Here is a 27,532-nt window from a genome sequence, read left to right on the forward strand (position 1 = left end):
TTTAACAGAAGTTAACTCATTCAGACCTGAGATCCCTCCAAGTTGAAGGTCTGTGCATTGTGACACAGCAGCATGACGTCTTTTTCTAAATCCCCAAGACTCCGATATTTATGGTTGCGAATTCTTTCCTGTTGCATTTGTTGAGGAAATGAAGACAAGTATTGATGGGCACCGGTGCAGAAGGAAGAACAGCAGAGAGGAAACTGAATTAGTATTTGATATAACACAAGAAAAGCTTTCTCTTAAAAAAATTTACCTAAGCATCAAGGTAAGTATCTGTTTAAAACAATCATGTTGTTAACATATTACTCAAAAAATGCATCAAGATAAAAGAGCAAAAATTAAGCAATTTCTTTGTGAACTGTAAGGGTTAAAAGCAAGTGAAATGGAGATCTTTTGGGAAAAGAAGTTCCAATTTTGTGTTTCTGGCAAAGAAACCCAGTAACTGTAACAGAAGTGGAAGATATAGAACTATGACATCACCCAAGGTGCAACACACTGCCTAGACCCCATTTACCAAACTCTGTTTGGATCTGACACGATATGACGTGATATGACAGATATTGGGCTAGGGTCTAGAAGGGGAAGCCCTATGAGGAGCAGTTGAGGTAATTTGGTGTGTTTATCCTGGAGGACTCTGAGAGGAGACCTCAGTGCAGTCACAGCTTCCTTGTGAGGGGCAGAGTAGGGGCAGGCACTGATCTCTGCTCTGTGGTGACAGTGACAGGATCTGAGGGAATGGCCTGAAGCTGTGTAAGGGGAGGTTTAGGTTGGATATCAGGAAAAGGCTCTTCACCCAGAGGGTGGCTGAGCACTGGAACAGGCTCCCCAGGGAAGAGGTCAGAGCACCAAGCCCGACAGAGTTCAAAAAGTGTTTGGACAACAGTGTCAGGCACTTGGTGTGATTCTTGGGGAGTCCTGTGCAGGGGCAGGAGCTGGAGTTGATGATATGTGTCCAACCCTTCCAACTCAGGGTATTTATGGTTCTATAATTTTAAACATAGGGATAGGTATATTCCCCTAGAACTATAAAATCCTTGTCAACAGTGTGTTTTTACCAAATCTGTTGCTGACAGATTCACAATTAGGTCTTTTCAAAAAAGGCACTGACATGTCATCCATGTCACACTACTACAGTTTGATTTGACCTTGAAATTACAGTGATACAGTGCAATCTGCACTAAACAAAATTACTAACAAGGTGTGTGACAATGTTTAAAATCTAAACCACCAATGCACGTGGCATGAAATATTTATATTGTTATTTTAAGAGCAACTTTATGCTCACCCTTCTGTAAAACAAAAATAAATGGAGGAATCTCCACTTCCAAAATTCCTCCCTTCCTTACCTTTATCTTTTTGAAGTCCACTGGCTTCCTAATCAATTCATAATACTCTGGTAGTTCTTTCCTAGACGGGAGCTGAATGAAGACTTCACTTAGCTGCCGTCCTGAACTGTTGAGAAAAACAAAGCCATACTGAAAACCGTTACTACAACTTTCTCACAAAACACACACACACAGAGGCACACAATCTAACAGTAAGAAAAAAAATTAAAATAATGTAATAAAATCACAGTGTTTCTTTCAAAGAATTAGAAACTAAACCCTGATTTTTAGATTTGGTACAGATAATTAACCAACAATATGAAATTTGGGACTGTTGTCCTAATGTATCATTAACATGTCATTGACATCTAACATCATTAGTGATGAATATGTATAAGAGGCTTTATAAAAGAAGAATCAGGATTTGCATCTGAATTCCACAGTCTTTTGCTGAGTACACTCTTATTGTTTCCTTGGTTTTGTTCAGTAATTTTTAGCAATTATCCCTTCTGTCACTCTTAAGTTTGTCCTCTTCTTGTTCACTATATAGTTATTCTTGTAATTCCCCTTTACAGCAAACCATACTGATTTCCATGATACTATATGCTGATTGCTATTAGACTAACTTGATGTTACAGCAACAACAAATTAGTGACTTCTATTAATAACTGTTGGGTTTCTGGGAAGATCATTTCAAAGATACTGAAAATCACTACTGCCATTTGTACTTCTTCATGCATTTGAAATAAAGTGATACATTATCTATAAAACTTTTACGCTGTTCGAACATTACCTATAACTTAGAGGTGTCCAAATTCTCCAAGATTCCCATACTTCCCATTGTTTATCCTCTTTTAATAGCTATTGCAACACTTCCATATCGAGGATCTTTTAAAAATCTTCTTACTTGTCATTTTCCAAATAATACATGGCTGCAAGTCACCTTGAGACTTTTATGGGTTTAGTTGGTTTTGTGCTGGTTTTGGTTGGGTTTTCTCCCCCATGTGGATGTACTTTTCACAGAGTAGCAGAAAAAAGCAGTCCTGTGAAGAACTGCACACAGCATTCACAAGTACTTCCCTGTTCACAATCACAGGCTTCCTTCTCTCCCAGCTACTCCAGAGAGGCCCTGTTTTCTCAGCTGAATTTTCAGATAGTATCTCAGGAACACCAAACTTCACAGGAATTGGTCAAGAAGTCTAACAAGCACTGCTTTCCCCCTGGGCTTTTTCTTGCACCCTCCAGGGTGGTGTAGGATCTTATCAGACATCAAACTAAAACTGAATTGAAGGTTAACTGATGCCATGGAGAATAAGGATGGCAAAAAGCACAAAGCTGGCAACAGCTCCGTCCTTCATGGAAGTAATGAATGCTTACTATACAGTATACATTTCTTAATGCCCGAGGTAATATCAGAATTTGAGAAGCTAGTATTTTTCTTATGGTCCTGACAGATTAATGAAGAAGGAATCAACAGATTTTCCTCACTTCCTAACCATTTGGTGCTCACCTAATCCACGATTTTTTACTGTTCTCAGTTTAGTCCTGAGACAGTGCAGCTCCTTCCATCACAGAGGACAGTACTGTAAATACTCTAATTGCAGACCGCTGATCAGCATTGTCCTGCCAAAACCTTGGCACCAACAGGCAGCTGAAGTATTTTTTCATTCAGTGCAGAACCAAAAGCCTCTCTCTCATTCTGCACAGTTGTGTCTGACTTGCAGCAGCAGCCTCTGCCTGCTCAGCAGGAGCTGCCAAGCTGCCTCCTGGGTCTCAGCAAGGCTCTGGTACACACCTGAGTGTGCTCCTGGGCAGTGTGCAGTGCATTCCTGTCCCAGGAGAGAACAGGGAAGTCTGTGTACTCCACACAGCTGCTGGGATAGATACTCATGGAGACCACTTGTCACCTCAGTAGCAGCTACTGGCAACTTCACCCAATAGATCTTATTTATTTGGGAATCACTTTGTTACTGAAAATAGAAGAACGCATAAAATGGCCAGGTAACTGTCACAGCCAAGTCTTACTTATTTCTCTACTGCCAGCAAATAACTGTGAAATTCTGGCCACTGCCCCTGCCATCTCGTTTGGCATGGACTCACAAATTCATTACTTCCCCTGTCCAAGCATTTATACAATGGATCTAAATGCACAAGTCTTGCTCTTGACCTGTGTGAGTGTCTATGTCAGGCTACATGACAGAACCTATCTTCATCACAGACTGCCCTCTCAAAGTGAAACTGGAAGCAATACAAGGAAAAGCAATGCATTATATACATTCCACACAACTGACTAAATTAAATTTTTGAAAACTGAGGACTGCATTTATTTGTTTGGGGTTTTTTGGTTCACAGAGGGAAGTGTTGAGCAGTAACAGCTGCAGCTGAGATCAATGGAATTTCTTCTGAGCATATACAACACTATGAAAACCAGCAACTGTATCTCTGGTGTCCAAATGGTATCTTTAAGTTTCTACTCCTCATTTATAAAATGAGAATAGAAATGCTGTGAGAGAAGTACTGTATCTGCAAAACACTCAGAGTCCTTAAGAGCATTATACAGAAGCCCAGGGGGAATTCAACTGTTCATTACAGGATCAGTGCCCACCTTACATGTGCACGGCACTGATCCTGAGGAAAGCAAAGCAAAACAAAGCAGTATCCTGTTGCACCACTGTAACTCACCTGCCTGCAGCTTGATATAGTATGAGTGTGGATTAGCTATATAGAAGGACTATCACTGCTGTGTTTTATTTCAGCAGCTTTAACAGAATTTTCTATTTGAGTAAAATTACTGAACCACTGATGCTTCAACTGTGCTTTAGAGTCTAATACTGAACAGAATGACTTCAGTAAAAAGGAAACAGCCACTAATAACCTAAAATTCTGATCAAATTTTAAAACATGTTTAGCCTATTTGTCCTACTGAAATAGCTCCTGAGATTACAGCTTTTAATCTCATGGCTGTATTCTTTTCTCTTTTTATATCCATACCCCCACCCTTATATGGTGTTTTATATTAAAAATACAATTCATAAATTATTGAACAGCAGTATTCAATTTTCCAGGTGCAAAACCAGCCAACTGTGATTTGCTCACACATTCTATTAAACTAAGAATGGCACAGAAAACCCTCAAGCTTTAGCTTTATTTAATTAATTACTGAAAATCACTTAAGGCCATGAAAGAAAAAGCATTAAGGGCATGACAGAAGACTACAGCCTGATTTTGTCTACTCAGATCAATAATAGCTTATTCTGTTCTATCATTTTTATAGAACCTACTCTCACAAAGAAGTACTATCTTGCACTCCCATTGTATATGTGCATCCATACTATAAACGAATGCAATCTTTTCTAACAATCTCAAATTGCTGTGTTGTGGATACAGTAGGCGAAAATAAGTAATTATTAATGCAACTCTGATTTTAATCCTTTTGCCCACTTATGTAATTAGGAAATAATAACCACAACAACTACCACATAAAAACCATGTGTAGTAAAAAAAAAAAAAAATATAAAAAAAATCACTTATGGTTGCCTAGCAACTAGCAGGCTACGTGCAGAAAGGAAGGACCAGAATAAATTAAAAGATCTGACTGTGAAAGAACTGTGACAGTTCATTGCTACTGCATCAGCTCAACATGCTAGTCCCATGTGTGCTCACATTACAAACACTTCCATACTGCACAAGTTAAAAAAGCATGAAGAAATACTGCTTATTTAGAAAATGTTTTTTGCTTAGAAAAAAAAAATTATTTGTGCGCAATGTTTCCAATTTTCTCTCATTTTTGTCAAACTGCTTACAAGGTGCATACAAGCATATAATTCCACCCTTTTAGTCAATATTGTCTTCGGTGAAATGAAATGCAGGAACCTCATTTGTATGAGGCTCCTTTTCTATTTGTTTTCCCTGGCAGCATTTGGCCAGAAACAGGCTGCCACAGGCCTGTTAGAAGAATACTGCTACCAACATTCTTCCTCCTTTGGAATCCAAAGGAGAGATAACTATGAAGCTGAAACTGCAATATGTTACTGTATTTCTGGTGGATTTCAAACTTGTAACAACTCTTCATTATTGTAACAAATAACGAAAGTCAACTTGGAGCAGGTAGAATGCAGAATCCTGCATGCTTGTCCAAGTCAGAGTGCTCACAAACAGAAGCATGGCTTGGAAACTATAACTTTTAATCAAATGCAACTCACAAAGATGCTATTTAAAAGAAACGTGAATGCTGGAGAGGAGAATTATAAGGGCTGACATAGTGACTTCCAACAGTAACCCAGCTACATAGGGACGTGATTAATTTTCATTAGTGCTTAACGGTCCCTCTTTGGAACTGACTACAGTAGTACATGGTAAACCTGTTCCCATCACTGAAATGGAAGTGGGTAAAAATAGCTAAATATGTAATCCCTGGGTTTGACATATGGCTATTTACTCCATAACTTGGCCTTGGATATGTGTGTTTGAGTACCCAAGAGTACCACCTGGCATAATTAATTACTAGTTAGATCAGTAATGGCTAACTGTGTTACTCTCCATTTTAAAACAGTTAAAAACTGACAGCTTAAGAAAACAGCTGTAAAGACTATGAATTAAATCCATTTCACGTACAGAGAAAATACCCTCTCCCTGAGCTGTGTCATCAAAATGCTGAGCACCACAGACAGGAGGAGACTCTTGCCAAGCAGGCAAAAGGCACAAAAACTCCACCCTTCAATTTTTTCTGCCTTTATTTCAATGTGGTCAACAGCTACCTGATAGCAGGAGGAGACTGTGGAATTAACTGGTACACCGTGCAAGTCCTTACTTTAAATCTATAAATAGATCAGATGGCAGGTGGGGCACAAAAGAAATCACTGTATGGAACAGAGCTATCAGCATCCCAGGACTCTTGAATTCAGCTGTTGCTATTCATGCAAAGTTAATGCAAACTAGTGGTAGTATCAAACCGGTACCCAGACAGGAAACACTAAATTCTGATGCAAAGCAGAAGGAAACAATGAGTTTTTAAGGAAGTTGAAGGTTTCAAGGTATGAATGACAGAATCACAGAATTATTTACATTGGAGATGACCTATAGTATCATCCAGTCCAACCTTTAACCCAGCACCCAGCCTACCACTAAGTGCCACTTCCTCACACCTTTTCAACACCTTGAGGACAGTGATTCTATCACTTCCCTGGGCAGCCTGGTCCAATGACTGCGCACTGTTTCAATGAAGTCTTTCCCAATATCCAGCTGAAACCTCCCCTGAGGAAACTTGAGGACATTTCCTCTTGTTCTGTGGAGAAGAGGCTGAACCTCTTTCAGCAGCAGCTGTAGAAGACAGTAACATGTTTCCTGGGCCTCCTTTTCTCCAGGCTAAAAATCCCCAACTTCCTCAGCTGCTCCTCACAGGACTTGTGCTCCATACTCTTCACCGGCTTTGCTGACCTTCTCTGGACATGCTCCAGCACTTCACTATCCTTCTAGAAGTCAGGGGCCCAAAACTCGAGTTTTCAGGTGTGGCCTTACTAGTGCCAACTACAGAGGGACAAGCATTTCCCTAATCCTGCCAGAATGAAGTATCACTCATCTTCTCTACTTTCTCTCCTTCATTTATTTAATCAGGAAAAGAAAGCTACACTTACAGCTTTGTCTTCCTCTGAAATAAACCATGAAGAGGAAAACCATCACAAGAAGAAAAATACAGTTTAGGGGACTAAGCCTGCATGTACATGATGCAGAGCAGCAGCTGGGGCTCAAATTTGGCATAAAAATTTCTTATTCTGAAAGAAAAGCTATGGGCAGTAAAACTGTCCCTCCTTTCACAAGGCTACAGCATTTCAAATGGACTTACAAACTACTTTTTGTGTGCCAAACTGGTTTGGTGGTACTAAGCAATAGGATGAGAGGGAATGCGCAGATATGGATGCACAGGAAAGTTTCACCTTAAACGAGGAAGAAGTGCTTTATTATGCGGGCCACCAAGCACAGAAACAGACTGTCCAGAGGGACTGTGGAGTGTCTCTCACTGGAGACATTCAAGAAATGTCTGGAGCAACCTTGTGCCATGCGCCCTGGGATGACTGTTTGAGCAAGGAGGCCGGACCAGGTGACCTGCTGTAGTCCCACCCAAAATGACTCATTCTGTGGTTCTTTGATTTTGTGTTGTGAAAACATAACATACATAACATACGATTCTATGATATTCATTTCTATGGACATTCCTAATTTTATAGAGAAAGAAAGACAAATTAAAAGCATGGGAACTGGAAAAACATGTGACAATAACATCGGACTGATGCACTGCAACTTGCTCTCTTCTGAACAGGTGTTTTACACTGCAAGGTCAGAACGAGGAAGAAGGGTGTTATTCTTAGTTTGAGAAGTAATTGCAACAAAATCTCAGATTAATATGAATTGCAAATGGAGTCTGCAAAGATGATGCATATACTTCACCTCGGAGAATCAGGATCACTGTGCAACTGGAAACATGTTTCCAGGTCCCTGATTCTAGGGTCTTGGTACTGTAAATAATCATATAGACCTTTTTAAATCAAGGAACAAAGGCCAAATCTATCCAGTTATTTCTGTCCCACTATTCCATACGCAAAGATTACAGAACTCTTAACCAATAACTTGTATGAATTATTAAATGCTTCCAGTCATATAACCTCGTGACCACCACCTTGTGTTTTTACATATTTCTACACTTCCTGTGTTTATACCTCCCTTCTTTCCCAGGTGAATTTACTGACAGCAATCATCCTCCCCTCTCAAGACTGGATAAACAAACCAACCTGTTTCCTCTTGTAAGGCTCTCCCATGCTACTTTATCAGTGAAGTAATTATTTACACTTGTGTCTGTGTAAACTAATCTTTCTTGAATGGAAAAGCCTTCAGGTACTATATGCAGCAACTCAAGCTTTAACAGTATCACACCCATAATGAGTATTTCCACAACTGCACAGGCAATAGTGTCATGGTAAGGCTCCTGTTTTCTTATGTCTGGGCAATACTGAAGGACCAGAGTTGGCTTTGACCAATAATTTCTCTGCCCATGTAATTCTCCTTCTGCCAGTTTCACTTGAACTGCCACTTGAATCAGAAGAAGAGTTCGTTATTTCTGGTCTGTGAGTACCATATAATGCACTCTGAGATACTGTACTTCATGACATTTCTTTTACTCCAGACTTAACTGTGTCCATTCTGCTGTGATTAACACACCACTACTGATAATTTTAATTTTGGCCAGGAAATTCCTAATTTTTAATACATATCATAAATACATTGTACCCTATGCCAACACCATGTCTCCAAGAATTTCTTTCCAGTTTACCAGTTACATTTTCAACAGTGCCTTCAGCTAAGTATTTTTACTTCTTTACATTCATATTAATGACCCTACTCATTGTATCTCCTCTTTCTTTCATACTAGCATATAATGTTCCTGTGGTACCCTAAAAAAACAGTTTAGCAAAATCACAGAATCATAGAATGATTTGGGACAGAAAAGACCTTTAAGGATAAAAACAGTCCAGCTCCTCTGCTGTGGGTGGGCAGAGACATCTTTCACTAGGTCAGATGACTAGAAGTCAGAAGATTCTGACCCTTTTCCCTCCTACTTTTGCTTCATTTGCATCATTGATCCATTCTGCATTTTAAGTGAGTATAGATGAAATCTACATTAATTCAGCTTTGCCTATGATGGCAAAGCAGTGTAGAAGGGTAAAAAAGAGTCTGCATCACTAGTACCACCACATGTTTTATGGTTTGATACTGAAAGCTGAGTAATGAGACCACAGGCACAGTTTAAAAAGCTAGCAGTGACTTCAATAGTAATTTTTATTTAATGATTTGGTGCATGTACCCCACAGTTCTTCAGACTAAGGTATCAGCTATCTGTTTCCAGTTTAACAAACATAAATATGAAAGGAAGATAAACAATGCCTATCAGGAAAAAAAAATCTTGAAGCACGTCACTTAATACTGGAATCCAATGCAAAAGAGACTGCACGAATCAAGTACTGTCAACTTGTTAAAGATCTCAACAACTCTCACACCAAAGGCGTTCAAGCACTCCAAGATGAACATTCTCAGTGTCCTCCACCTTTGTCCTTTTTCTCTTTTTTAAACTATTTTCTTTATTATATGGGACACACTCTAGACACTGTAATTTCAGGAAACTAATGCTGGCTGCCAGTCAAGTCAAATCTCGCTGCAGTTTCTTCTCCTTCAGTGTGTCTCTTGCTCTCTAGAAATATGCAAAGAAAATCAGGTTTTACTTGTGAATTGCTCTCTAAAAACTACTAAACCTATTGTGAAAGGAATGTTTCATTAAAATCAACATCATTTGGGATTAATGATGGGAACAGAAGGAAACTGGATTTGCTAAACTGTAGTTCATAAAAGAGAAAAATCTAAATTCAAAGTTTGAAATTGCACTGAGGACATGACAGGAAGGGCAAATTGATCTCAATGCTGACTTTCACTTTCCTGCGTGGAGTTCTTTATCTGAGGTTTACAGACAAGCTACCTCTGCATAACTCTGGGATAACCCTCTCTTTTTCTGCATTTCTTTTTTTTTTTGAGAATCATGTGCTGTATTTATCCACATTGAAAAATTATCTAAAATATTTGTTTTGTGTCTGTTTAAGCTAGTTTTAATATTCACATTTAAGTCTGACTGTGCAATTACTATTTACTAGAGCTTATTATTTTTATTATTGAAATCTTTAGCTTTCCTCGACACAGCCAGCCAATTTTGCTGGATGTTTTTTAAGTAAGGGAGGAAAGGGTGGTACTTATTCCCAGATGCTTACAACTAAAGTCAAGTTCTAGACAGTCAGGAAAGCACTTGGAGAATTCTTCCCTGCATCAACATAGGACAGTGACAGCACAGAAAAGGAGCCAACTAGCAGTTCAGATTTTTGTGAGCACCACAGATTTTACTTTTTATTTTTTTTAACAAAAGGCTTTAATAAGAACAGAAAAGTGGTTCTATATTTACAGGCAACTCTTCTCAAAAGCAAGGGAAAACACGAGATAAAGCACGCACAGACTCACTAGCTCAGTAACATATTATTTTTGCTTTTTTTCAGCTGTCCTTTAAACCGCACAAAACTTACTAAAGGTTGTATTGTTGCTTTGATAAATTAACTCAAGCCAAAGTCAGTAAGATTTTGGATGGGTATCGCCTGACCACCTTTCAGGATACATTTAGTTCTCCACAGTCCAGATGAGCCCTCTGGACTTACCATAAAGAAAAGATAAAGCATCTTTTAGCATTGGAAATTTAAGCACAAGACAAAGATGATTTCAAGCATTCAGATACTAAATACATGAAACCCCATTTTTTTTCCCCAGACGAAACTCATGGCCTACTTTTCTTCCAATTAACCTGTCCCTCTATACTTGCTCCAATTGTCTTCACATTCATAAAAGCCCAGAGCTGAACACTGAACCCCCAACAAAACTGAGGGGTTCCAAATGCCTAAAACTCACTTAACTCTAAAGCTGCAAATCCTGGAAATATTAATTGAACTCCAGAGCAAGTTAACCCCAAATATTTTAAGATATTAAAGTTCCCTGCTGCCTAAATTTGTAATTCTGTTCTTTCATAGTATTGGGTGGTTTGATGCTAGCTCACAAAAAAATCACAATGCAGAAACTTGGAACTCCTCCTTACAACTTACAGCACTAAAGAGCTCAGTTTAAGAAGTATTCTTAATTCTTTACAGAATAGAGCTCCATGCACTTTTTAAATGGGGAAGCAATTCTGTCTTGCATCAATGTGGGGTCCTGGGAGAGGAAACAGTATGCCTTTTCACTACAAAATAGCACAGTTGTTAACTTTTTTTGACAGAAATCAGATAGGACCTTACTGGGGCACAGACATCAGGTAAAAATCTTTAACCTCCCCAGAAGCTATCAGTTACTATCAGTAGCCCTCCCCTACTGAAGGCTAGTTGAAGGAACTTTACTTGCTATTTTAAAAGTGAGAAGTAGATATCCTGGTCAGAAGTGCTTGGCTTCAAGAGAAGGTTCAAGACCAAGGATCTAAAATGCAGAGATGCTTCCTTGTAGTCCTGACTGGAATACCTGAACTTAAACACTGCATCCTTCTCAGCTACTCTGCAAGTTCAGAGTCATAGCAAGATAAATACAATAAAATTGCAGTCAGCTTGTTGCTCATCGTGTTTGGCGCTATGAATGCTGTTGCAATACAATAAAATACTCTTTATGTACTCTAGAAAGAGTCCACAGATCGCAGAATGGTTCATTTTAACACTTATGTCCAAAAAAAGTCACAGATCCCAGAAGTGTGTGCTTTACCAACTACCACCCAAACCACCCTTGCACAGGCAGAGCCAGAAGAGTAGCTGCAAAAAAGGGCACAGTGCAACTTGCCATTTAAAGTCAATGACTGAAAGTTGTTTACAGGCAAAAAGTACATTGCTACACGTAGGTGCAGGTCACCTAATGTAAGTACTTCTTGACTTTCTCTGAATGCATTTAATATTAACTTAGTTTATAATAGGTGCTACATGATATAAGTAATTCACTGCACAGCAGAGGGATAAGCACACAAGAAGGCTTTACTAATTTTTGGCAGATACAAACTGAGTTTAAATACAACTTTTGCAATCAAGTCCGATTCAAAGACATTATGAACTAATTCTCAATTTCTTACTCATAAAGCACAGGTGACCTGCAGTATGAAAATCTGCTAAACAGAAGTCTTCACATGACATTTCACATCAGAAGGAACAGTTTTTTCCCTAAAACCCAACTATTTTGCACATTTTTATGCTGAAAATAGGGATTTCTTGACAAACAGGCTTCCAACTCTGATGTTTCAGTATTTCTCTATTTTTGCTTTTGGCAGCTCTGATGCTCATGATGTGAGCATTTTGGGCAGCCTTTCAGCCTTTAATTGTGAGACCCATGTAAACTTGAATTAATAAATCTGTCTTTTAATATCCTTGAAAAGATTAATTTCAACACATGCTCATGTTAAACTGAAGGAAAATCCTGCTCAAGCTGAATACTCTTAAGTACACACCTTGAGCAGAATGACTTCATTCCTACGCAGGAGCTCTACGCTTACTTTTTTCTTGTTCTTTTAAACTGTATTTCAACAACTTTCTATCAGATGGGTGTTAAAAGAAAAACTCTACAAAGTGTGAGACTTTCAGGTTCAGGCCCTAAGTGGGATTCCTCTTCAGAAAAGCACTGTCAACATGTCTTTCTAAAGACTGAAAAAAACAAAGCTGCTATGAAATAGAGAGTGCATCAGCAGGGAGAGAGAGAGCACATGCAATAGAGATAGACTGTCTCCAAGCTCACCTATCCTTGTAGTTTATCACAGTATCAATGATAGCATTCATTTGCTTTGTCAGTTTGGGTGGATTGGGCGACAGCTTCTCTGCAGGAGGTCTGCCTCTCCTTTTCTTTGCTTTCTCTCCATCCTCCTTCCCAGAATCCTTGTCCACGTTTCTTCGCCTTTTTCGCTTTTTAAGCCGGACTTCCTCTTCCATTTCTTCCAAATTGCCGTCTTCAATTGCCTGACAACATGGATTCAAAAATTATGATTTTTAAACAAAAGAGATATTGTAAAGGGAAATAACAAACTATATTTAAAAACAGCAATAAAACCCCCTTGTAATTCCACAGGATGCAGATAATTCAACCCAAAATGATCAGTGTATCTCTAAACAAGAGTACAAGAAACTTACTTACTAGCAATCGAAGAGACACAAAATATTAACTTTCCTAAGGATCCCACGTTCCTCTGAACCTTGAGTTCTGCACCAAATCACAGTTTCACACATAATGGCTTTGGGAATTGTCTCAGTAAGTGTACAGAAAACATTCATTTTTTTCACATCAGTGTCAGTTTTGGTTTACACGGTCCCATGCAAAACAGACATTGATACCGTATGTTTTCAAACAGGACAGTCTAAACTGTAATCAGCTCCCAAGGCCAGTTCACACACATTCTTTGTGCATACACACAAAACAGAGATGCTTTATGCAGCAACAACTCCTCTTCCAAGCCTTTTAAGCAACTTTAAACCCCCTAAGTGTTAAAATCATCTCAAAATGTATAATTTTCTTCTAGGACAGTAACCATGAGGTAAGCAGAAGCACTGACAGTATAGTGGTTTGTTGTAAACAGGACTCATAACATGGGACACAAAAAATCCATCCCAGAACCCAAATCATACACACATTCACAGACAATTAACACTAATTTCAATTGTTTCAATTACCTGGATGTATGCTTTTAACCAGACCCAGCAGCTCTATGCAGAGGGACAAAAAAATTGGTACAAAAAACCAAACTAGGAATAAAGGGAACCTGTTCACACACGCTATCAGATCCACATCATAAAGCAAGAAGCTGAACTTTTTGTGATTTGAGAAAGCCAACAAAAGAAAATAAATAAAAATACCAGGTCACAAGAGAACTGAAATTAAAAATAAAAAATAAAATAAAACAAAACAGAAAATCGTAAAACTAAGGCTTTCTGATTAATGCTTTCTCAGAACATAACTGATGTTGATATTTGTCGCTTTTGCTTCTCAATATTGCCTTGAGTACATGCAAATGCTAATCAATCCTTTCTCGTAGCTGAAAGAGCTCTAATCCTAAGGCAATTACCTTCATTTCTCCACAGCACCAAACATGGCTAATATTTATGATCATGTGAGCATAACAATCAATATAAAAAAAGTGATTACAGCCTAGACATTATTTTTCTCAATTGTGTACAATGTCTCCTCAAAAACATTTTGTGAACAAAACCTGATGCACAACACAAAATAAACTGGCATGTTTAAAAAACAGTGGGATTTTGAAATCTGTTTCCTATGCATCCTCCGATGTGCAAATCCAAGACAAACACAAAAGCAGAATCCTGAGAGACAGCCTGAAACTAGGCCTTAATAATCAAAAGACAATTTACATCATGCTTCCACAGCATTCAGATATTCACTATGAAGGAGGCTCGAGATCTGATGAGTTAGAAAGAAAGAAGAAGGGAAAAAAAAAAAAATCTGCACACAAATTCATTAATATTCATCCGGCTAAAGCAGGACACGCGCTATAAACCACTGAGGCTAATGAAGATTAAGAAAAGGAAATTTCTCCGCATATCTTGGAAGCTAGAAAAGCTAATAATAAATACAGCATGCAAGGCTGTCAACAGTTAATGTCACTGCTCTCCTCAAGCAGTCAGTTGTACATTGAAACACGGAGAACACCGACTTTTGATGTGTTACACACCTACACATGCCTGTGATGTAGTTCTACTGAATCTTCAAGACGGCAATGAAAAAGGATATTTACCTTACCACTATCAGCAGGCCGGCTATCGGAAATCACAGTTAGTGGGGATAAAATTAACAAGCCAGCAAAGCAGCGAGCTGCTAGTCTCTTCATCAGCTGATCAGGAAAAAAAAGAGAGCTGGGGAAAGGCTATGTTTTCATATACAAGTAATTTTATTTTACTGAAAATTTAATACTGAAAGGATTGTGGATACTGAAATCTGCTGTTTCATTCTACCTGCTACAAGGCCCGAAGCCTTCCTCCTTCAGCTGGTTTTAATATTGACATCTACTTATCATATTTCTCCCCTTATTACTCTAGGCATTCAAATTAGATTTTTAGCTGAGCAGTTACTGATTCTTGTTATTATTTTAATAATAATAGCACAATTAGAATATTTCATGTATGATTTTAAAACTGAAATTGGCTGCATGCATTTTAAACATGCATTCATTACAGAAAATGTATTCCTATTGCTCCACAGCAAACAGATCAAGTTTAGTTAGTGAAACTGATACAATAATCTATTCTGATTTACAAGAAATTTAAAAAAAGAATAAATAAAACCAAACCAAGTCATCATTCTGTTAACTTTGGCAATGTTTTGCTGTCCTTCAGAAAATTTCACGTAACTACAACATATTTGTATTTTTGCTTGCTTGACTGATTTTCTACCACCAAAAAGAAATCACAGTGGTCCTGTCATCACAGAGTTTATAACATCTCACTTTAGAATTCTGCATAGAATTCTTGCTTAGAGTAGGCAGTATTTTGGGGAATAAATAATAACAAAAAAGAAAACATAAAAGTGAAAACTTGGGATTTTTTAAAAATATTACATATAGCAATGCAGTAAAGACAAACAATAAAAATAAAGCCCAAGTAAAGTAACATACACTCTTGCACTCTTAATATTAGTGACTAGCAGGTAGCAATGGAATACTTAGCGAATTACAAATACACTATCAAATTTTTAACTTTCTATTTAACCAATAATATATCAATCAATTACTATATTAAGCTTTCAAAATTTCTATGCATGAATGTAAACTCAGACAGCTTTCTTTAAGACCCTAGTGACCCCACTGGAAAATCAGTCTGACAACACAAGCAGTACAAAAATGTTGCTATTATGACTATTAACATTCGTTCTCAGGAGACAGATTTGCATTTTGTACATAAACAATAACATTTGAAATCAAATCTATATGCTTTACTCTGTCTCAAATGGATGGCTCAAAACCGTACCACATGAATCAATTATCAGCAGATAGGTTAATGCTCTGTGCATCTCCCAGCAGATTGCATTATGCACACACATATGATCCAAGCATGTGGGTATTAGCAACAACATATTTAAGCTAATTCATCTGACTGAGCTTTGTTAGAAAAGCTTACTATTCCAGGCCCTAAGTCCCACACTGAAGAGAATGCCCTTCCAAACCTTTACCAGTATGACAATGATACAAATCTCAGGCACCAATCTCCAGTTCCTGATAGATGATGGGCTGTGTGAGAGTGCAAAGTAGCACAGACATCTCCCATGTTCAAATGCCTCTGGATTAGTGAGGTGAACAGCAAGGGAGTCAAGGAAAATGGTACACTAATAAAAATTTAACACTTTCCTGCCCTTAAGGAAACTGGACAAAACAGTATGAAAAGAAGTCTGGACTCCTCACTTTTTTTCAAGGACAGCTGCAAAAATTTAATGTCAAATTTTGCAAGTTGTCAGGCATCTCATGAAAGGCAAATATGCCACTGAAATTTGAGAACTCCATGTTAAGTTCTGTACTAACAAAATGTTCCTGCTTTTCTGACTCATATTGCAGTAACCCAGTCCATGTACACAAACCAATTTCATTTCTAAAGAAGTAAGACCACGTTTAAAATGGATTAAAGAAATTCAACTGCCTTCCTCCAAAAAGAAGCTCCTACCTCTGAAGAGCAAAAATGTATTTTCCAGAAGGCAAGCAGGAGCTTCTGAGACAGTCTGTCTTCTTATTGCTGCCTGCAATTAGATTTTCACCTTTCCTAAAGGATAAGAGTTGTTTTGAGGTAAAAGTGCTCCTAGGGAACATCAATACAACATTGATACATGAGCTCAAAACAGAAACAAAGTAATGAAAAAATGAAAACTGTTTCTTTTCTCCATTTGAAGGACACAATATTACACGTGTATTCTTCTTCTGTTGAGTATGATATAGCACTGTGATTCAACACCTTTTCTATTCAGAATTACAGACGCAAATAAGGACTAACAGCTAAGTTTTGTTTCCTGACTGTATTCTGCAAGTCAGTAATTGTGCAGGCCTTACACAATAAAGACGTTTTAAAATAATTTTACACAAATCAGGTAACTCAAGTGTGGTGGCAGAGTGAATCAGTGGAGGTGCTCATCAATAAAATCAGCTTTGGTGTCTAAGGCCTGTCTTGTTTAGATGGTAAAACACTGCAGTACGTAATTAATTTTCCTTTGATTGGAGATAACTAGATCACTAGAAAACTGAGACACAGTGAAAGCTCTTTGTACTACTTATAGTCTAAGAGACTGGACACACAGAGCAGAAGTGGCAGGGGGCCATGTGGTAAGACTGCTTGAAGCTGTTCAGGTGAAATGGGACACAAGCACAGGACATACAAATTCCTCCTGTGTCCCTCTCTGAGTCCCTAATTTTATCTTAATGAGATGAAATTCAGAGAGCTTGCTGCACCCCTTCAAACATCAATGCCCTGTGTCTCTCCAACTTGAAAAGTTGAAAGAGAGCTATTGTAACTAACATTATCATGTGAAGAAATATCTTAGCATGCTCATTAAACTCAATATTTCAAGACAAAGCACATAAACACAGGTGAACAGAAAAAAGCACACCACCTTACCAACTCCCTGAACATAAATACTAACCAAATCATACAAAATTTCCAAAAGAACGAGCTTTTTTGGGAACAACAAATAACTTAACAGGGTTAATTTTACTGCCTACTGGCCAAAAGGCACTAAGGTTAAAGGCTGTTAAGCACTTAAAACCAAAAAAAACATGTCAGTGGTGCACTAATGAACAACAGGTGACTGCTTTGCAAAATGAAGTTCACATTTACCACACTAGAAGAGAAGAAAGGAAGAATAACCCCATGGACAGCCGACAATAAACACTGAAAGCCCTAAAATGACATCTACCTAGCCTTGCCAATTTCTCTCTTCAACATGATCCTCCTTGGAATATTGTACTGATAGTCCAAGAGAAGATCTCTTGTTTCGTCGGGGGTTTTTTGCTGTCTTGCTCTGTTTGAAATATTACCATTCTTTATTTTACATTTGTTCTCAGATTAAATCTAGCAACCAACGAAGACTTTGACTTTACACACTGCAGTTCACATTCTTAAATAAATCTCTTCAAAATCCAGTTCTCTTGCTTATTTTTTTACCATTAACATTCCTGACATCTGAGACTGCTTTTGGTCTTCCCATTAGAATTGTTTCTTGGCTCTGTAGAGCAAGTTCACTTACATCATGACTGTATCTTCCTATGCAACACCATAAAAGTCAGTATACCAGATAAACACTGTGAAGAAAAATGCTGTTAACACTTGACAATTAGATGAAAGGGCTTAAGATATTCTATCATCAGTGCAATCCATAAATACCTGAAAATAATTATAGAAGGTTGATGAAGAGTTATTTTAATTCAATTTCCTCTTCTTGTTGGGTATTACTGCACAACAGATTCACTGGTCTAGTTTTTCTGAGACTAAGCTAAAATAGAATATAGACCAGAATCTGTCAAAGGCGAAGAACTATGACTACATCCAGTTTTAACTTGCCTTCATAAAAGTATTGCTTTTTCTAAAAATTCAAAATGCAATTACTGCAAATACATAACAACTTGTAATATTCTGCCTTCTCAGATAGGCTGAAATTCCACCAAATATGGTAAATGAGTTTTTCAGCCCTATGTTCATCAATCAAGAGACTGCATCATCACATCACTGGCTCTAGAATCTTTTTAAGGAGTTAGAGAAGACAGACTGTTTTCTGTTTTGCATTTGGAAATTATTAATAGCTGCCCAATTATTTGCACTGAAACTCCAGCTGCCTATATTTAATTAGACATTAAGAGGAACAATAATGTAAATTACAGTTTTTCCTGAATTTTGATTCAAAGACTGATGCCAAAATGCCCTGACATAACCATGCAAAATATGAGTGAGAAATGGTCTCAACCAAAGCAACAAAGCATAATATTAAAAAACAGGGGAAAAAAAAAAGGTATTGACTTAAAATATTAATAGGATCAAAGCTTTTATCATCAGTGTTTTCTTTCTGGTCTGAGAAAATTTCTTCAGGTCAAATATCCTAATATTTAATCTTGATATAAGATATCTAAATGCTGAAGTTTAATTTTTAATAGTAAAAATATTATAAATTATAATTATGGAATTATAATGAATAATTCCATAATTACTAAAATTATATTTATTAAGTAAAGCATCATGCAAAGCAAAGCCAGCATTGATAAACTCTAGGTTATGACAAAGCCTGCTGATAAGCACATAAAATTTTCTTCTGTTCAAAAGTGAAATCTTGTTAAAAAAGAAAAAAATATTCTGTAATTAGTCTCATTTGCCCCTCCCCCAAAAGGCAAACTGATTTTAAATGGAACTCCTCAAGCTGATTTTGTACCAATGAGATTTTCAAAAACTTTGGGGACAGAGAAATTGAAGAGCACAATTAACTACTCATGATACCAGGACCCCACTGCTTGTCTGCTCATTGCACACCACGGAATGCTCCATTAGAGGAAAGGAATTGAGTTATAGAAAGGAACCACTGTGTCATGCTGACTATAAAAATACTTTGCTCAACCAGTCAGAGGACTGAGAAAATACATACTCACTGTGTCAAGACCCTAAATGTAAAACCACCCAAAAACCCATCACTGTTCTGTGATCTACGTTTACTTAGCCACACTCTGAGAAGATCTACAGGTCTGTAATTGTCTTCTACAGTTTTCAAAATGTCTTGCTAAGAAGACTTGATTTTAAAAACCTCCTGACCAAGCCAACCTCACCTAGAAGCAACAGAAAGATGGGAGAGGAATCTAAAACAATTCTATTCCAGAAACTATTGATATCATCCTCTTACTCTTTATCACTGACCTGTTTTGTCGTGGTGGGGTGTTTTGTTTGTGCTTCCCAAATCTTCTTCCCTTCATCTTAGAAAGCTAGCTAACCTGCTGAAGAATTCCTGTCACTTAGAACAACAGCCTGCTTCTAAACACAGGGGGGAAAAAACTCTCTCTTTCATGACTGGAGGACAATTCATAACACACCTGTGAAATATTACACAGGAAAATTTCTGGGTGATAAACAAACACATTCCCAAATAGATTTCACAAATAGCATTTCCCAAGTACAAGGCATCCTGAGTATTTCAGATTACCTTCATATTGTCCAGAACCTTACAGCAGCATATTGATAACCCAAAGACTAAGTATCGTTAACCGACGGCTACTGGAAATACCTGCATGCAGGCATCCTTGGAAGTATGATTGGAAGTAAAACTGAGAGACGGAATGAGACGTGTCGAGAACTCAAGATGTCATGTAACTCAAGAAAGATACTGTAAGACTAATGAAAATATTGCAGGCATGTTTCCTCGCTTTGGGTTCACAAGAAATCCATCTTGAAGTAAAATCTGCTGTCTCTTGAAGTAAAATCTCTATCGATGCCTCATTTTTTCCCCTTTATCTCGTTCACTGTGTCAGAGACACAGATGCTTGTTGCATAGACAAGATTCTGGAGCACTTAGTGACTGGTGTTACTCAGTGAGGAGGTGAGAATGGGGAAGGTTTCTCCCTTTTAAAATTTTTATCAGTGTTTTTCTCCCTGTCTTATTCTGAACCAGGAAAGCCTACTACTTTAGGAGTTAGGGGACTCTGTACTAACAAAAGCATTGTGAGATAACTGGTACTAGAGTTTTGCGTTTTCTTGAACGAATACATTATCTTCCCTACACAAGGGGCAAGGAAAGTTAATTGCATGAGGAAATGACCATTTCTGATGGGCATCAGGAGGAGGTGGGTGCCAGAGGGTGGTGGTGGGGATTACTTTTCTCATGTTTTCCTATATTCCTTTAAAACAATAAGCTTGGAACTTAATAAACACTGAACATGTTTCTGTCCAAGAACAGATGTTCTTTATTTCCCTGGCGTCTCAAGAGTTTAGAAGGAAAATAGTATCAAGGTTGTAATAGCTTAGCTTGTACTGAGGGTTTTGCTTCCAGAACTTCCTTCTTTGGTCTAAAATAAATCTTTTACTGAAGGGGTGTATTGTCCTGTTGTGCTTCTGAGGTAACTTTTAAATTTCATTTTTCAATTCATTTTGCTAAAATAGTTGATGAATTAGTTCAGAACTTACAAACAAAGTTTAGTTTTGTAGTCTTTCTGTTAACACCTACATTCCATTGACGCGTACAGACAAATGTCATGGAAGAGAAGGAAACATGCTGCAATGAAGTAATGGAAATACTCATCAGTAATAACCAGATCCAAAACCAAGAACAAAGAGGAATTCAACATTCCACATATTTATCTTCTCCCACTCAGGTTAAGACATTGTTTCTTTTGCAAGGGAGATCACACATACAAAACTAATCAGAAACTCACGTATATCTGACTACTACTAAATAGATAGTTAGTTAGAATGGCTTCTTTTCCAAGTTCTGAGGCAAGTATTTACAGCTGTGTTTTATCTTACATTTAATGAAATACTGTTATTGTTGCAGGTAGTTCTAAGCAACGTTAATTTATCTTTTTTCCCTTGACATTTAACTTTTTATAGACATGACATTCTTCTGTTGTGGAAAAAGTACGAAATCTTTACTTTGTAATGTCATTTGCTGGCAGACTAGCAGTGTGAATGATGTTTCGAAGCTCTTAATGCTAATAACTAAAGATAGATTTCCTTTTGATTTTATTGTTTTTTAAAAAAGAATTAAAACTCAATTTAAGAATGGGAATGAATGGATTTCTAAAATTTAAAAAAAAAAATTCCAGGCATTTAGCCCTTTTGCATTCAAAGAAGTTTGTCTCCCTTATCTGCTAAGACTCTACTAATTAAGTCAGAAAAACACCTGATATAAAGACATGGTTTATACCCTCATCAGACCAGTTCTTAGCAAAGAAACTGCAGTCTTGGCTCTTTCCAGGACATTTGCTTCCACTGAACGTTGCAAATATTTGCAGCAACAGGCATCTGCTCTATGGCAGAGATAGAATTGACAATTCTAAGCACTGGAAAAAGGTAAGAAGCCATTACAAACTCTTGTTCTGCAATATACTCAACAGCAGGATACCATATCTTAGTAGATTGTTTCCTATAAAGAAGAGGATGCCTTTTCTTCCATTATAGAAACAAAACAGGTGAGGACTAAACCACAAAGGGATGATTAGCAGATCTCCAGCATGGAATCACTCATTTTGAGATAAATCAGTAGTGTTAGAATAAGTGAACGAATTTTGAGATGAATCAGCAGTGTCAGAAAAAGTAAACTATTTGTCTCTTAAATTAACAGATATTCAGTACTGCCTTCTAAATTGCTCAGAAAAACAACAGAAGTTTTCTCCCTTTTAGATGAACAGACTAATAGACTAACAAAAGGCTTCTAATTTAAAGATGAGCATAAATATTTGTGCCCTGAAACCTACAGCTGTTAATAATATAACAAGAGAACCCCATAGTACAAAGCTTGAACTGGCATTTTTACATATGTCTAGGTAAACTCAGCTACTGCCAGTAATCATACCATCAAGTATTTTCTTTCGTATGTTCTTCTTCTTATATTTAAGTATATTCACATATTGTCAAGCAGTAATCTTTTATTCCAAGCTTAAAATGTGGAACATAACTAAATGGGAGCGAAAATTGAGGTAATAAACTCAAAACGAAATAGATGAAAAATCTTGCAAAAAATAAATGTGTGGGGGAAAAAAAGTAACAGCTTTCAGAAACAATTATAGCTTAATTATTTTTCAGTGGATGTTCACAGACCTCTTGTATCCATTCGTTCTCAGAAAACAGCTTAAGGATTTTTGCAATAACATGGGAAATTTGGTTTAAACATCTATCACTATTATTATAAGTACTCTGAGGCAATTAAGCATAGGAATCACACAGTGTTAGGAGAACATATGACAGAAATATATGGCAAGAGGTTAGAATACCCAATTCCTGTGCCAAAAGAGGAAAAAATTTGCTTACAGAAATAGACTGTATTTAAATAATAAACAGTAGGAGGCAGCTCTTTATGACAATTCCAATATATTTTTTTAATAACTTGGAAGAATTTGGAGGAAGACTGTGTGGAATGAAACTAAGTCAAACTTCGGAAAACTTGCTGAGAAAAGCTAAACTGCATGTATCTTTTATGTATTTTATACCACAACAGGATGCTGTGATGCTACGTTTGAGCATTGTGCAGTGAGTTCCATGTCTTCAGGATGCTTCTGAAGGTGCAGTTATCTGACTATGTCAGGACTCACAGCAGAGCCTGACCCTTCAATATGCATATTACAACCTAGAAGTAAAAATCTAACATGACCAGTATTTGTCTAGAAGACCTTTTCATTCCAGGATAAACTGTACTGCAATTCACAGTCTGATGAGCACAAACTATTATCTACAAATAATACACAGATTCTAGAAATACCAATGACTTAAGAGCACATGAAGTTTCTCAACAAAATAATGTATTCTATACTATACTATAGGTACATATGCAAAAAACTAAAATAAGGCTGTAAGCAACAAAAAAGTCCTTGGTTCTTCATCTGAAGTCCAGCTAAAAATGTCAGATGAAAAGAATACATCATGAATACCCATGGAACTAGATCTGGAACTTGCTAAACACGCCAGTTACAGAGTACAGGACAAAATTACATAGTTGTGGTTACTCAAAAGTTTTTGGAGGATTTGCTTTAAGGCTAAAATTTTACTGCTAGAATAAGGAAGTACACTATCATACTCATCAAGCAGGGTACTCCAGGATGACTCAGGAAACCAACTGCCAGCCACGACATGCCTAAGCATTGGCTGAATTGTTTTTGAGAAACTCAGTCTGAAACCTCCATGTTCTTCCGTATCAGTTAAGTCAGTAGCGGCATACTTCTTTAAATACAACTAAAGACAAATTACTATCATTTAAGTTGCTATAGCAGTAGTTTCTACCGAAGAAGCAGAGCTCTGTATACATACACCAATCCATCAGAAGAATTACTTTTGTCTGCATGTGTACTGCATAAAAAATGTCAGCATAAAGCCTTCCATCACCTGCTCAGGTCTGCCTCCAGAAGATGGCCTTTTACAATAAAGGGTCTCTCAGTTTGCCTCTGATGACTTAAATGGCTCCCTTTTCACAGAGTGAATAAATACTTTGGCCACATAATACACTTGGAAAGGTATGGGTAACATACCCATTTTGCAAATGCAAATCAACATATGAAAATGTAAAGCCTCTATTACAAAAACTGATAGGTGACAGAAGGTGAGCTACTGCATATCACTGTTACCGTTATCATTGTTACTCTCAAGTCATGTCAGAGAACATAACAGTGCAGTGGACGCAAACATTAAAATGTGCTTCATGTTCCACTGTCATACGTCCCCAGCAACAATAATGTTTTAGACTTTTGATGCAGACTTTCATTTTTGTGGGTATTGTGAATTAGTTAATATTCATTTTTGTTTCAGTTTTAGAGTCACAGAATATCCTGAGGTGGAAGAGTTCAACTCCTGGCCCTGCACAGAAGCACCAGAAGAATCACACAATGTGCCTGAGAACATTGTGCATAGGCTGCTTGAACTCTGTCAAGGCTTAGTGACCACTTTCCTGGAGAGCCTCTTCCACTGCAAAACACCCTCTGGCTAGAAAACCTTTTCCTGCTGTCCACCCTAAACCTCCCCTACACAACTTTAGGCCATTTGCTCAGGTCCTGTCACTGGTCACCACAAAGAAGAGGTCAGTGCTTGCTCCTTCTCTTCTCCTCGTGAGGAAGTTGTAACTGCAATGAGGTCTACCCTCAGTGTCCTCCAGACAGCTGATCTGAATCCTGACCCTCCATATAGAGAGTATTTCTGGCATCTTAAACACAGGGCTTAATTCACCTCAAGAAAAATTTTGCACTTGAAACAGTAATGACATAACAGAACCTGAAACCAGATTTTTAACTCACAGCTTCGAGGCTATATAAACTTGGTACGTCAGAGGATACAACTATTTCAAAGAAAATGCAGTTTGTTTTATTTTAATGCTAACAGTACTCTCCACATTTTTTAAAAGTAAGTACTTATTTGGCATTGTTATTATGCTTTCTAGAGGAGAATAGATGTACAATTCCACTTAAAGGCATGTTAATATGTGCTATGGTACTTCACATGTAACATAGCATAGTCAAAATCACATACTGAAAACAAAAAGAATTCTATGAAAATATGGCACTGTTTTACTGATAAGTAGTTCTCATAAACAGCTGTTCATATTTCCTGACAAAGTCCTTCTCACCAAAGAAAAATTAGCAAACACTAAATTTTTTTTATTGAGAATATCTCTGGAATACTGAAGAAGCATTTCAATGTACTTTTTTAGTTTTCAAAGTTAACATTCTCAACCCTCTCAACCCTCTGAGAAAAGAGAAGAGAATTTCTGAGTAAGTCACCCAGTGTGAATCAGGCTCTCTCCCTTATAAACTAACAAAGCCATCCTGCCAAAACAGTGAACCAAAGCTATCAGGGAGATGCATTTAAATTCCCTCTCAACCATGAAGAACCAAGAAAATGCCCTTTCTGCTTCACTACTTTTAATTTCACTGCAAAGTGAAAGTACCCTTTTTTCCTTTTCTTAAGTAGATTCTGAATTGCATTTCATGAAAAGGACATGAAAGATAGATAATAAGTATACTGAATATAAAAACGGCTTGGTTCAATCAGGCCTTGAAGTCATGTCCAACTTTATAACCTTTCAAAAAGCAGCTTCCACATGCATAAAACTTACCAGCCTCACACTGAACATTAGAAAATAGTACCTGGGGCATTCTGACGGTCTCTGGTCACAAAATAGACAACACCCTGGGGTGGTGGACTTTTTAATCTTCCAGTAACAGTCTTTTAAATGCGACTTGTTTGCCTATACAGCTTAACAAATTCAAATGCATCTGCAATTCAATACTACAGAGGAGGGTTAAGATCAGAATGCAATTTTCTTCAAATATCCCGCACAAATACTCAACTATACTTGATTGTGAAACAGGTTTAGCAGCAACTCAGGAAACTTTGCAACTGTAACTAAAAATGTTATAGAGTAGAAACCCAGAGAAAAAACCAGGGGTGCAGGGGTATTATATACCTGAGCTATGCAGATAAAATATCCACAGGGTAAAAAAATTTTTTCCCCTCTTAAGAATTTCAGCCTCCAATACAGACTAAAACAACTACAGACTGTAATGCTAGTTTTACACACAGGTATTTCAGTATTTAATGTAGCAAGACCTGAACAACAGGTCCTATGCCAAGGCTGACCTCTAGATGAACCCTCCAACCAAATGTTTCATGTATCCACTAATTAGTGAAGTACTATTAGCAATATGATATATGTACCTGCTCCTTGGTGAAACATGTATTATATCCCTTTCTGTATTTAGAAATCAGACAAGGCCACGTCTGGCCTTGTTGGGGGCGGAGGATCAAACTCTCTTTGTTCCTCCTTGAGCCCTGGCCAGGCTTTGGGGGAAACCCAATAGGAGGATAAAACCTGATGTTCCTGCTTTAGAAGTAATGGGAGCTTGGTTATTATAGAAGCTAGGCTATTCTCACAGCAGTCAGAAGCCTTGTCGCCTGCAAAGGTGAGGATGCCCAGCTGCTGGGGCATGGTTCTCCAGTCCTTCACTGTGACACCTTCCCTGGACTGATAAGTAGATCGGAATGAAGGGTAAAGCAGGGTAACTGTAACCTTTCTTAATCACTATAGCATTTTTTTTTTTAGTAATGATTAGGTGCATTGCTTATCAATTTGTAATATAGTAAATTACACTACTCCTTAAGTTGGTGTCTGTCTGACCCTACCCATCAGCAAAACACTACTCTAAAATCGAATTTTACATTCCAATTTACAAAAATACGTCTTACAATACCTTCCTAGAATTGATTCTGAAGATATATACAGAAGTGAAGTGCCCTCAGAAAACACAAACCTACTAGAAAACTTTCAGTAATTTATACCAAGTTGTACCAACAAGTTAACCCAAATTTATTACCTCTGTTATCAAACCTGTAAACAGACTATTAGAGTGTGTAAAATCAAAAAGTTAAAGTTGATAAGGAAACACTTGAAAACATGCCTCAAAATCTTCCTGCTAGGTAGTTCGATTTAGTACATCACAAAACTTTAGTAAACGTAAACCAATAAATTTTATGTTGTGGCTATGTTAAACAATATTCACCAGACATTCTGCTTGAGTGAAAGCCAGCACTGTTTTTCTTTAAGATTGACTAATTACAAATCAAACACATGAATTTCACTTACAGTTTTTAGATCAGCAAAACAAGCATGACTGTTACATGTCTGCATGACATAAATGAGACGCTGCTAATTTTGTGCTCAGATATGTTTCCCTGGCCAACATATAAGGCTATTTCAAGTTAACAAGTACAACCAAAGTCTAAGACTTTATGTATGTCACTTAGCCAGCAATTAAATTTCATGAGAAGCTGAAATCAGATGCAACTGTCTCAAGGGTCTTGTACCTACTCAAACAAATCCTCTGTTTCTTGAAGCCTGTCTCAGGCAATCGAATTCTTAGCAGATGACCCCTCCCAAAAATAACATGCCATGGGAAA

The 27,532-nt window shown here is 37.5% G+C and overlaps 1 protein-coding gene across 2 annotated transcripts in view; it reads right to left on the bottom strand.

Moving 5' to 3' along the window:
- The window catches only part of SMARCA2 (SWI/SNF related, matrix associated, actin dependent regulator of chromatin, subfamily a, member 2), a 119,696-nt gene that overhangs the window by 6,909 nt on the left and 85,255 nt on the right, over nt 1–27,532 (bottom strand). The window contains exons 29-31 of one of the 2 annotated variants that reach the window (XM_066180705.1): nt 12,663–12,880; nt 1,350–1,455; nt 27–128 (exon numbers count right to left, since the gene is read on the bottom strand). In XM_066180705.1, the coding sequence (XP_066036802.1) occupies nt 27–128; nt 1,350–1,455; nt 12,663–12,880 (426 nt within the window). Of the gene's footprint in view, nt 1–26; nt 129–1,349; nt 1,456–9,247; nt 9,568–12,662; nt 12,881–27,532 lie in introns of those variants that run through there. The other variant, XM_066180706.1, reaches the window with a different exon arrangement.

The sequence above is a fragment of the Chamaea fasciata genome, unplaced genomic scaffold (genome assembly GCF_029207755.1).
Source record: "Chamaea fasciata isolate MVZ Bird 193981 ecotype frontalis unplaced genomic scaffold, bChaFas1.0.hap1 SCAF_4, whole genome shotgun sequence".
Classification (NCBI taxonomy): domain Eukaryota; kingdom Metazoa; phylum Chordata; class Aves; order Passeriformes; family Sylviidae; genus Chamaea; species Chamaea fasciata.